Below are 12,176 nucleotides of genomic sequence, written 5' to 3' on the forward strand. Positions count from 1 at the left end.
CCATTTTATTTAGGGTTTGGTTCAATTGTCTATATCGTGTACTGTTGTTTACCTATTTGTTAGTTTGTTTCATGGATATGCATGATGTTGTGTTGTAAATGCTTTTATGAGTTTGAGTACTGTAATAAAACAAAAGGTATAAACAATCTTTTTATCTTTTAACAAAAGCATGGTTTGCTTAAGAGGGATATATTTACATCGATCAAACATTGTTGGTTTCTGATATATGATTTATGGTATTTTGTAAATTGTATATGAACTCCTGGTTGCATCATTTCGAAATACTAAGTACTGTTATAAATGGGTATTGATAATAATCTCAAAGAAACAACACATTTTATATTTCTAAACTTTATTGGGATCAATATCTGAAAACCTGAAAAATAACGGTCTTAGATGATTTTCATACACTGAAACAACTTTGGCAAACTCAATTTGGGGAGATCAAATTGCATATTTTTATAATTAGTACCAATTTTATCAGATAACATAACATTTAACATAACGTCTATCAACTTATCAAGTTGACATAGCGGTAAAATTCAACTTTCAGTGAACAGGCACTTCGATCACGATTTTCACGGGTCTACATTAAATTCACACTTACAGGGGATAATGAGTTTGTAAACCATGTTTGTTGTTACCTATTCATTCAGTCTCAGTGTTATTTGACACATCTTTTGGGTAGTTTTCCCTTAAATTTCATCGTGGCGAGTGCTTGTTTACGTATATTGGAAGTTGCCATTCCAACGAATGGTCACTTCCGGGTAACGGTACTTCTTTATAAAGTTATAATAATACATAAAAGTATTATTAAGATATGATTTAATTACTTGCTGGCCTTCCTTTTATTGTGTAGGATATTTAATGATAAGATATAATTACGTTAAGTACGTTTTTGTGAAGCGCCGTTAAGGAACTATTTTGTGATTTCAATGACGTCAGATAGAAACGTAGGTGATAAGGCTAAGAGTATGGAATTTTAAGGTTTATATTTATTATGTCACTTATTTATTGGAATTAAAGGCAAAGTTTCGCGATTTTATGTATTTATAACGACATTTTGGGACATGAGCCAGAGTTTTCCTTGGTATTTCAAAGTTATAGTAGATTTTCAGTTCTCTGAGTCGCGGATGTATTTCACCTTCAAGTATAAATACGGCGTCGCACTAGCACTTTGGCATATCGTATCTGGCTATCAAGCAGAGCAGAACAATAAACAAAACAACCCTTAAAGTCAACCAAGCTATTTAGGTACAGGATGCATTTCGATATAAAGCTATTTTACCTTAAGCTATGCGATAGCATTTCAAGTCTATATTTATCTTTTTACATCTTTTGGAATATTAAACTAAAAGTTTACATAAGGACGTCTAGGAACCAAATATCGTTTTTATAAATATTCCCGCTTAAGCAGGTCTTCAACAGGAAGTGGCTTCATATTTAGACAAGATGCGGAACCAGTTCAATGTTTACAATTTCTAATAGCAGTTTTTGGCAAATTATACAATTATTACAGATGTAAAGATACGATGTCCCACCACGTTGACAACTTTCTAATATCGTAATTTAATGAAATAAGTATATTTCATTCTCTCATTATTGTATGATTGATAGGATAAAGTCTTGTAAATCTGTATATATAAGTTACATCTGGGGTTCGGAAGGCCAGCATCTTACTATTCCAATTGATGATTATACTATGTTATTGCTGATATTTGCATGCGTTATTTATTGAGATATATATATATATATATATATATATATATACAACTCGTCTAAACATCAACCCAACAATGTTAGATCTGTAAATTTGCTTTCGCAAATTTTTGGTTCTTCCCTCGCCGGGATTCGAACCCATGCTACTGTGATATCGTGACACCAAATCGCCTGCACTGCAGCCGTCCCGCTAGACCACACGACCACCTGGGCTCTCAAAATAAAGAGCTTTCGCTGGCCGTGTGTTACCTTTCCTCGTCAGTTTTAATCTAGCGGCGTACTACAGTACATGATATATAAGGCATGAAGATGTTATTGTTATAGATCAGCTAAATTATCTATAGTAAAGGATCCTACAAATTAATGTAATATACAGTCACAGAAAATAATTATATTTATTATAAGTACGTCTGAGTCAGTGACAACTCTACAACAGATGTATCCATCGGATCGCCATCAATGATGGTGATACATGGCTGTGTACATAATGTATATACAACTCGTCTAAACATCAACCCAACAATGTTAGATCTGTAAATTTGCTTTCGCAAATTTTTGGTTCTTCCCTCGCCGGGATTCGAACCCATGGTACTGTGATATCGTGACACCAAATCGCCTGCACTGCAGCCGTCCCGCTAGACCACACGAACACCTGGGCTCTCAAAATAAAGAGCTTTCGCTGGCCGTGTGTTACCTTTCCTCGTCAGTTTAAATCTAGCGGCGTACTACAGTACATGATATATAAGGCATGAAGATGTTATTGTTACAGATCAGCTAAATTATCTATAGTAAAGGATCCTACAAATTAATGTAATATACAGTCACAGAAAATAATTATATTTATAAGTACGTCTGAGTCAGTGACAACTCTACAACAGATGTATCCATCGGATCGCCATCAATGATGGTGATACATGGCTGTGTACATAATGTATATACAACTCGTCTAAACATCAATGTTGGGTTGATGTTTAGACGTGTTGTATATACATTATGTACACAGCCATGTATCACCATCATTGATGGCGATCCGATGGATACATCTGTTGTAGAGTTGTCACTGACTCAGACGTACTTATAATAAATATAATTATTTTCTGTGACTGTATATTACATTAATTTGTAGGATCCTTTACTATAGATAATTTAGCTGATCTGTAACAATAACATCTTTATGCCTTATATATCATGTACTGTAGTACGCCGCTAGATTAAAACTGACGAGGAAAGGTAACACACGGCCAGCGAAAGCTCTTTATTTTGAGAGCCCAGGTGGTCGTGTGGTCTAGCGGGACGGCTGCAGTGCAGGCGATTTGGTGTCACGATATCACAGTAGCATGGGTTCGAATCCCGGCGATGGGAGAACCAAAAATTTGCGAAAGCAAATTTACAGATCTAACATTGTTGGGTTGATGTTTAGACGAGTTGTATATACATTATGTACACAGCCATGTATCACCATCATTGATGGCGATCCGATGGATACATCTGTTGTAGAGTTGTCACTGACTCAGACGTACTTACATATATATGCATACTGGACAAGAATAAAAGTCATTCTTTTACGCTGGATTCATCATTTTATATATGATTATGCTGGAGTCAACAAACTACACTCAAAACAAGACTAAGTAAAGGAACACTATCAAAAATCAATCATACGGAATTAAAAGTACACTCGACCCCTACTCGCCCGCCTATAACAGTACGTTAAAAATGTCGTTTTGATCATGCATACATAATTTCTTAAATGGATCATCAAATTTTCGAATAGCCAAAAACAAGGAATCTTATTTACATCACCAACCTGATGGTGGCATTCATCTGTGTTGTGCTTTTTAGTCGGTTTGATGTTTTTTGACACATTCCCAATTTCCATTCTCAATTCTAACGATAAACGAAATTAGGAAATCACCTTCTTTAAACAGAAAAAAATGTGACGAGACTCTTGATTTTGAGCTCTGTGAGTGTAAATAAAATTGAAAATGGAAATATGAAATGTGTTAAAGAGACAACAATCCAACTAAAAGGCATAAAACAGATGAATGCACCATCAGGTTGGTGATGTAATTAACAATCAGAGTCCTATGTAAGAATAGGTAACAAAAGAAACAAAAAGCAAAAGACAATGATACATAACAAAGAACTTCTAACAGTAGTAATGCATTTATTAATAATAATGATATACCTGTATTTTTTTCGTATCAATTCTAATCTATAATACGTCATGGTTTTACTTAAAAGAATATTTGTTGACAGCTGCTGGAATTAGAGAAAAGTTTCATGAAGTAACTGCAAATGATTCATATAAAATGCACTGTGATGTATCTGGTGGAGATCGAGTCGTTTGGCGAAAAAATGATGAAGAAATTGAGTTAGACAATCAGCAAATATATGCCGGCGGGAATGTAAACGATCCATCACTCGAATTAAAAAAAATCAGTCATTTAGACCGAGGAAATTACTCGTGTGAAACAACTTACAGAAGTGTAACCGCGAAAAGTACAATAATCCATCTTCATGTCAAAGGTAGTTATATAACTAACATATTTACATCGTGATTTAGAGTAAATATAAATTATGTGAAAAAAGGTTTAAAAATAAGCATGCTTCATAAAAATATAATAGTTATTAATGTTAAGTGCATGAACGTTAGCTGCCAAAAGATTAGTTCTTCCTTATATTTTCACTCAATATTTCATTTGAATCGAATTTCATATATGTTTTTAATGATGTTTATATATAAGTCGGTGAAGATTGAAAAGCATGTTAATTTTCTTAATTAGAAAAGCCCTAACACAATGTATCAGAAAACACTTAAATCTCTTATGTTCTCAGTTTACGATGCCCAAATTAAAGTGCAATACTTACCGTTGTAAATGACTAATGTAATGCAAATCGAAATTCATCAAGAAAGCATGTTCTCGAGCAGAAACACACGTTTTAGTCCATTTTGAAAGAACATAAACGGTACCAATTTTTGTTTGCGCAATTATTCTCTCTTCGTTGATGCCCGAGGCCTAACAATCTTATAGGTTTCACTTTGTAAATACAGCTGTTTCTCAAAACACGCCTCTTTTGGGGAGTAATAGAATATTCATAGAAAATTAATTTTGTTTACATACTGGTTCCCAGTTATGCTCTCTGTGTTCCATATCGCAGAGACAGAACTTGGGAATATTACCAGTAAATAAACACGTGCGTATTGTTTACATTGAAATCTGTGGTAACCTTTCATTCGAGGTAGGGGTAGTTAAGAAAATTAGTGTAAGTTTAAACTCTGAGAAGTTCAGGTCATATAAACGTTGAAAATATGCCGCACAGCCCTATATTTTGACCTTTGAAAAAAATTGTGGTGCATATGAACTTTCAATTCTAGGATAAGATTTTTTTCAAAACTTCATAGTAAAAGTGGTACAGTTGTAGCCGTAAAAGGAGTTCCTATGGGAAATTGCATTGTCAATATTTACAGAAATGCAACCTATATAGGGTGAAAAAGGGGAATATTCAGAATTAAACCAAATTTGCTTTATTTCACAGATTTTAAAGAAATTAACTCAAATAAGAAGTTTTATAAATATTTAATGAAGATTGATAGAATCCTGGGCCTTAAATATGATGACTCAGCATAAATTCACAGTTTACAGTATGCATAGTTTACTTAAAGTCCTGGATACAAAATTAAATCATAATATTTGCATATTTGTAAGTTAAATTGTTAAGAAGTGCTTATATTTACTCTTTGCAGTCATTGGAACTCATAGATCCTTCCTGAATATTATTTATGGGGTATATTTGTGTCCTTTCGATAACCCAAAAGTAAGCCGAAACACCTAAATCTGCATTTTTGTCACCACGGCATAATAAATACAAGCTAGAAAAACAAAATATCTCAAGAAAACTTACAATAGTGTGTTCTATCCTGAATATGTACTAAATATTCCAAATTGCTAGAAACAGCAGAATGATTTAGGAAATTTGAGGCCCCAGGGGCAAAAAACATAGAAAATTGCCTACCCCCTGGGTCATAAAACAAATAATTTAACTTGTAAATGCTATGATTTTATGATTTTAAAGTTCTTGATATAGAAAACAATAACTATGCTTGGAAGTTATGCACAAATCAGATGTTAGCAGTTATCTATACAACATTTTAAGTGAATTTATATCTCAGACTGGTATCTGCATACATACAACTATTGCAAATATGGCTTTGTTTGAACACTTCTATTATATATATAGTAGCTAAATTGTGTCAGATATATGGTGACAGATGATACTGTTGTGACAAGAATTCTAAATTGACCATTTGAGGCAGAAAATGTGTTCTTTAATTGACAAATAGGCATACAGTAAGATGTGGACTGGAGATAGAGGTTCGATTGGATACTTTATATAATCTTGAATGTTGTAATGATTGATTGCTACACATTACATTTCTGATATTCTGATATGCTTTCAATAAGTTATCAAAACAGTTTTTAACAGGTTCTAGGCATTTTTTATCAGAAAATATGCAAATAGGGTATGCTGGAAATAATTAAAGTCTTGTTTTCAAATTCTTTAAAAAATTGAAACAGGGGAGGGGGTATAAAATGTATAGTAAAGAAATATTTAGAGTATACACAGTGATTTCTTTAAGACTTTAATTCTGATAAATGAGTATTAATGTGAGAAAAGATGATTTTAGAGAGTTTTCTATTTGAATAAATGTCTGTATAGGTTTCACTTTGTAAATACAGCTGTTTCTCAAAACACGCCTCTTTTGGGGAGTAATAGAATATTCATAGAAAATTAATTTTGTTTACATACTGGTTCCCAGTTATGCTCTCTGTGTTCCATATCGCAGAGACAGAACTTGGGAATGTTACCAGTAAATAAACACGTGCATATTGTTTACATTGAAATCTGTGGAAACCTTTCATTCGAGGTAGGGGTAGTTAAGAAAATTAGTGTAAGTTTAAACTCTGAGAAGTTCAGGGCATATAAACGTTGAAAATATGCCGCACAGCCCTATATTTTGACCTTTGAAAAAAATTGTGGTGCATATGAACTTTCAATTCTAGGATAAGATTTTTTTCAAAACTTCATAGTAAAAGTGGTACAGTTGTAGCCGTAAAAGGAGTTCCTATGGGAAATTGCATTGTCAATATTTACAGAAATGCAACCTATACATATGTTGAAGAGCGGTTCAAACCAAATATTAATTTATGAATTCAAAAATAAATAAAGGCAACAGCAGCAAACCGCTGTTCAAAAGTCATCAATCGATTCAGAGAAAATACATCCGGGTCACAATTTAAAACCGAGGGAAACTCATCAACTATAAGAGAAAAACAACGTAACAACAGAACACTGACGTGCAACAAAAACAAACGACAACGCAACAGACAAAGAAACGAAATATATGATATCAACTGCCATATTACTGCCTTGGTACAGGACATTTAAAGATAAAATTGTAGGTTGAATCTGGTTTTGTGGCTAGCTAAACCTCGTGCTTTATTGCAATGTTAAACATACCGCCAAAATGACAACATTACATGACCGGAATAAAGTACAATGAAATCAAGAACACTCCAGACAGAGAAATACATCATTAATAATATAATAGTACATGTCGACGTGTTAACCACAGAATAACAACGAATAACTAAAATTAATTAAGAACAAGACACAAAAACAGCATAATAGAACTACGAACTTTTTGTCTGTCACGCGAATGTATCGACGCCACAAAAAAAACCGTCACATATGAATTTCTAAAAATCGGATATAAAAATTTAATATCAAAGTGATGAATTCTGTAAATGAAAAATGTAAAGTCTCACAATGTACAACCTAACTATAAAAATATAGAATATATTGTTTGGGCTATTCCGATCGTACTCCCACATTATATACTTTTTTGTGAATGAGCTATGCGACGTTATAAACTATGACGTAAAAATATACGCATTTTATGGGAAAATACATGCTTGTGAAACCGAAAATAATCACAACAAGGAAACGTAGACAAACGATGTTAAGATGTGTTATAAGCCACTTTAAATATACATAAAAGACATATGAATGAAATTATCATATGAATTTTATCCGAACCTATCTAAACACATAATTGTAAATAGTTTAAGCATTTCACTAATTCAGGTTGCTCCGTTCTTTACCGTCAATTCAATAGTGGAAACGGTAAATATTTGCCTACACGTAGAGTGCTTCGGTCCATACGAATTGATATTGAACTTGAAATAATGCATAGCTATGAGTCAGGGTAAAATATTTTGCATAAAGGGCTAATTCGGGGTAAAATGACGATATATTCAAGCCTCCATGTATTATTTCTTAAAAAGAATTAATAGACAATAGAGAGTTTATTTGAAAGTTTATGCGATTCCCTGTTTTAACCTTGATTTGTATATTCTTAATGAATTTACATAAATAAACTCATCATAGAAACCAGGATTGAAATTTAGTGCTTGTGCCAGACGCGTGCATCGTCTACAAAAGACTTATCAGTGACGCTCGAATAAAAAAAAGTTAAAAAGGCCAAATAAAGTACGAAGTTGAAGAACATTGAAAACCAAACACTCGTCAAAGTTTTGCCAAATACATCAAAGGTAATCTAATCCTGAGGTAGAAAAGCCTTAGTTTTCAATAATTCAAAGATTTGTAAACACTTTATTTATAATTATTACCATATCAATGATATTTTTTGTCAACACTGAAGTGCTGACTACTGGGATGGTGATACTCTCGGGGAATGAAATATCATCATTGGTAAACTGATATTGCATTTAGTTTGAATCGACTTGATAAATTTCTAAATGTTACTGTGGAAGTTAATATGGGAACGAAGTCTCCAATAACAGTAGAAAAATCAATAAAAGAAAAAGAAAAAAAATAAATCGGGAAAATTCATACAGACTTCGTCCCCATTTATAGGTAATGCCTGCCTCATATTACACATCACATCTCACTCTTCAAACATATTTGAAAAAAGGGATTTTTGCTTTACATTTTAATCTCTGTACCGTCCTTTTCTTACAGGTTGTAAAAACACAATTTACCAGAAAATTTATCATAATTTTTTGAATTATTAAGCTATGCATGCTATGCATTCATTACGTCTGGCGTTTCAGAATCAGAACTTTATTTGTTTTTAGATAAACCACTGGTTTCTTTGCCTTATCATATGACGGAAGCTATCGAAGGCAGTAATACAATACTAGATTGTTCGTATGATTCATATCCAAAACCAACGAAGGTTTTTTGGAAGAAGGATGATAAGATAATCAAACTATCAGATTCAACTAGAAAAAAATATAATGGCAGTTCAGTGGAAATACCTGTGTTAGTTATATATGACATAACGCAAAGTGATGCTGGAAAGTATATCTGTTTTGTTAAAAATCATATCGGCACTGGATACAGCCAGACACTTCAACTTTTAATTATAGGTATGTGCATTGTTATTCAGTATGAAATTACTTTCAATAATAATGCCGATAACAGTGCTTGTAATTGTTTGCTTCTAGTCAGTTAACTTTTTATGAAGGTTCCTATGATGCAACATTTTTCATTATTAAAGAATAATAATTAATGCCAACTCTAATTAAAATCTGAATTTGATAAAGAAAATATTTAATGTCTGGAAAAAAAACAGGAAAAGGAAGAACATGACTGAAATTTTCAATCAAATAGTATAGTTTTTTAAAACATCGTCGTTGATGTAAGAAATAATTAATTGTGCTTAATGATGATATCAGATATGACAGAATTGAAATGCATTATCCGTTGTAATGTGAGCTTCAGATGTCGTCATAGTCAGGTAAATAAGACACAGTTGTAATAATGTGTTAATTTCATTTACACTTTTTATATATAAATTTTTATCAAAATTTAAAAACGCTGAATTTGTTTGTTATTCTTGAAACTCATTTTTCTGGCAATTGTTCGATATGAATGTAAAATTGTATTCGACTTTATTTTTTTTGGCATTTGTGCTTTTTATTTTCAGTTAAATCAAGTTGTATATACTATAAAACAACAAAAGAATGATAAATGTTTAAAAATGTTTTACAAAAACATAATTTGTTATGTAATATGCACTTTTACCGCTTCTTGTATCTTCCAACTTCAAGAGTGTTTTTAATACGCATGAAACATTTGCCACAGGACGTTAAGCAGACATCTACCATTAAATCATACCTTCAACTGCAATATAATGCGGTATATTTTGTTTCCTAAGTTAATTACTAATTATTTTTTATACAGAACAAGAAAAGAGTGCATCAGCAACAGGAGCCGTAGTTGGTGGTGTATTCGCAACTTTAATTGCTATATTGGTTGTTATTGGTTTGGTTGTCTTACAACGGAGGTATGTGATTTATATTATTAGTTGTATTTCATTGATAAGTCATATACATCGAATTTTGTCCTGAATAATTACCACCATTTGTTACATGTTACATGTTACATACTTTCAGATAAGAAAAAGAAAAAATGGGGTCACCGAACTTGTTTTCTTGCTACGTATCAAAATATGTAAATTCATACGCGTCTGGCGTAAATACTAAATTTAGTCCTTGTATCTATTATGAGTTTATTTGTTACATGTTACAGTCATGTACATCTAGCAGGGCATACTTTTAATTTGAAATTTAGAATGTGTTAAAGAAACAAGTGTTGTTTATAAATCGAATTGTTTTTAATTATATTCGATATTTTATTACCATCCATTTGTTACAAGTTAATTGTAAATGTATTATCAATGAATGGATTTAATTTTTTTATCTACAGACGTTCCAACAATGTAAACAACACAAAACCATTACGACAAGAAACAATAAGTAATGCAGAGAATGTCGAATTGTGTATTGATGGTGAGTTTTTTCCCTCTATAAATAAATTTCAGGTACTTGTTTAATGTAAGATAAATCGATTACATGAAAGATACTACATGAATAAAAGCTCTTCTTCAAAATCATTTTTTGTAAAAGGAGAACAGAATATACCGAAAGGATATGTCAAAAATAAACAGACAACGCAATGGCTAAACAAAAAGACATATAGACAAACAATAGAACACGAAACAAAAGATAGAAAACTAAAGACTGAGCAACTCAAACCCCACTAAATACTTTGGATGATATCAAGTGTTTAAGTGACGAAGATAATTTAAGTCATGATTTATGAAAAACTGAAAAAGTTTTCCCAAATGTTATTTTCCACCTTTCTTATTGATAACATGAACTTTCAAGAAATGATAATACAACCTTAGTCCTTGGGGCAAAGGAACGGTAGATCAGATTTTAATTAAACCATTAAATTATATTTCCTGTCGTAAATGGGTTCTTTTCGAATCGTGGGTCGCCTAGCGGCATTACAACAGAAGCTTTCTCCTACCAACGTACAGCTTTCTGTCATATGCTGCAAATGCAATGTCTTGAGGAAGATCTCAGACTTGTTTATTGCAAATGTGTTTAATGAATTTTGACAATTGAACATAAATAAACTGTGTTACCTTTTCTGTGTTAACCAATCTCCGTTATGGCTAATTATATATATGTATTTTCTTTGTCCATGAGGCAATAAGAAAATTAGAAATATTGTTTCGGAATATATGAAGTGTTGGAAAACTATATCTGAGTTGACAATTATTCTGCATTGAAGTTCCATCATATTATACATTCTTCTAATAGAATATAATTGAATAGAAATAGTCCATTATTTTCACATTTTCTTTTCAAATTCCATAACATAAGGTGGTCTTTATGTTTATTTGATACGAAATAATCAAAAAACTTAATAAATTGTATAAGGCCACACCAATTTAATTCCTTGTTCGACGGACCCGCCCGCATCTATTTTTTTCAAAGAAAAATTTTTGTATTTGTTTTATATTCCCGCTTCCCGCATCCCGAAATGTAATCGTGTCCATTTCCCGCACCGTTTTTTTTTTAGTAAATATTATAAACAGATATTTGCACTTATTTTTATAATCACAATCTAACATGTATTTATAACGATTTTAAACATATAAGCACCCAAGTACACTGTGTCAATGTCTGTGATAATATTTGATTCAGCATGAAACCCATTTATCCCAAATGGGAGTGCTCCGATATAAATAGAAAACAGCAGAAAATACCTGTACAGAACAAAACATTGGTTTCCTTCCCTCTTACTTGAATTCCCTATCAAAATATGTTCGTTGTTAGAAATAAACTTCAAAGAATTTCGGAAAGAAATGCCTTCAACTGCAATATGCTGACGATACAAAACTATCCATACCCCCTGCATGTTTATGCACCTGTCCTGATTGATTCGGGGGCCTGTCGTTCAGCAGTTAGATATCGTTCGTTGATGTTCATAAATATTATTTGGTATTTTCCCGTTTGTATATATATAAATTAGATCGTTGGTTTTCCTGATCGAATTGTGTACACTTATAATTT

The 12,176-nt window shown here is 32.2% G+C and overlaps 1 protein-coding gene across 1 annotated transcript in view; it reads left to right on the forward strand.

Moving 5' to 3' along the window:
- Positions 1-12,176, forward strand: part of LOC143082229 (receptor-type tyrosine-protein phosphatase epsilon-like) — a 46,367-nt gene that overhangs the window by 8,410 nt on the left and 25,781 nt on the right. The window contains exons 3-6 of the mRNA XM_076257813.1: positions 3,979-4,248; positions 8,883-9,176; positions 9,994-10,096; positions 10,519-10,601. Of these exons, the coding sequence (XP_076113928.1) occupies positions 3,979-4,248; positions 8,883-9,176; positions 9,994-10,096; positions 10,519-10,601 (750 nt within the window). The remainder of the gene's footprint in view (positions 1-3,978; positions 4,249-8,882; positions 9,177-9,993; positions 10,097-10,518; positions 10,602-12,176) is intronic.

The sequence above is a fragment of the Mytilus galloprovincialis genome, chromosome 7 (assembly GCF_965363235.1).
Source record: "Mytilus galloprovincialis chromosome 7, xbMytGall1.hap1.1, whole genome shotgun sequence".
Taxonomy (NCBI): domain Eukaryota; kingdom Metazoa; phylum Mollusca; class Bivalvia; order Mytilida; family Mytilidae; genus Mytilus; species Mytilus galloprovincialis.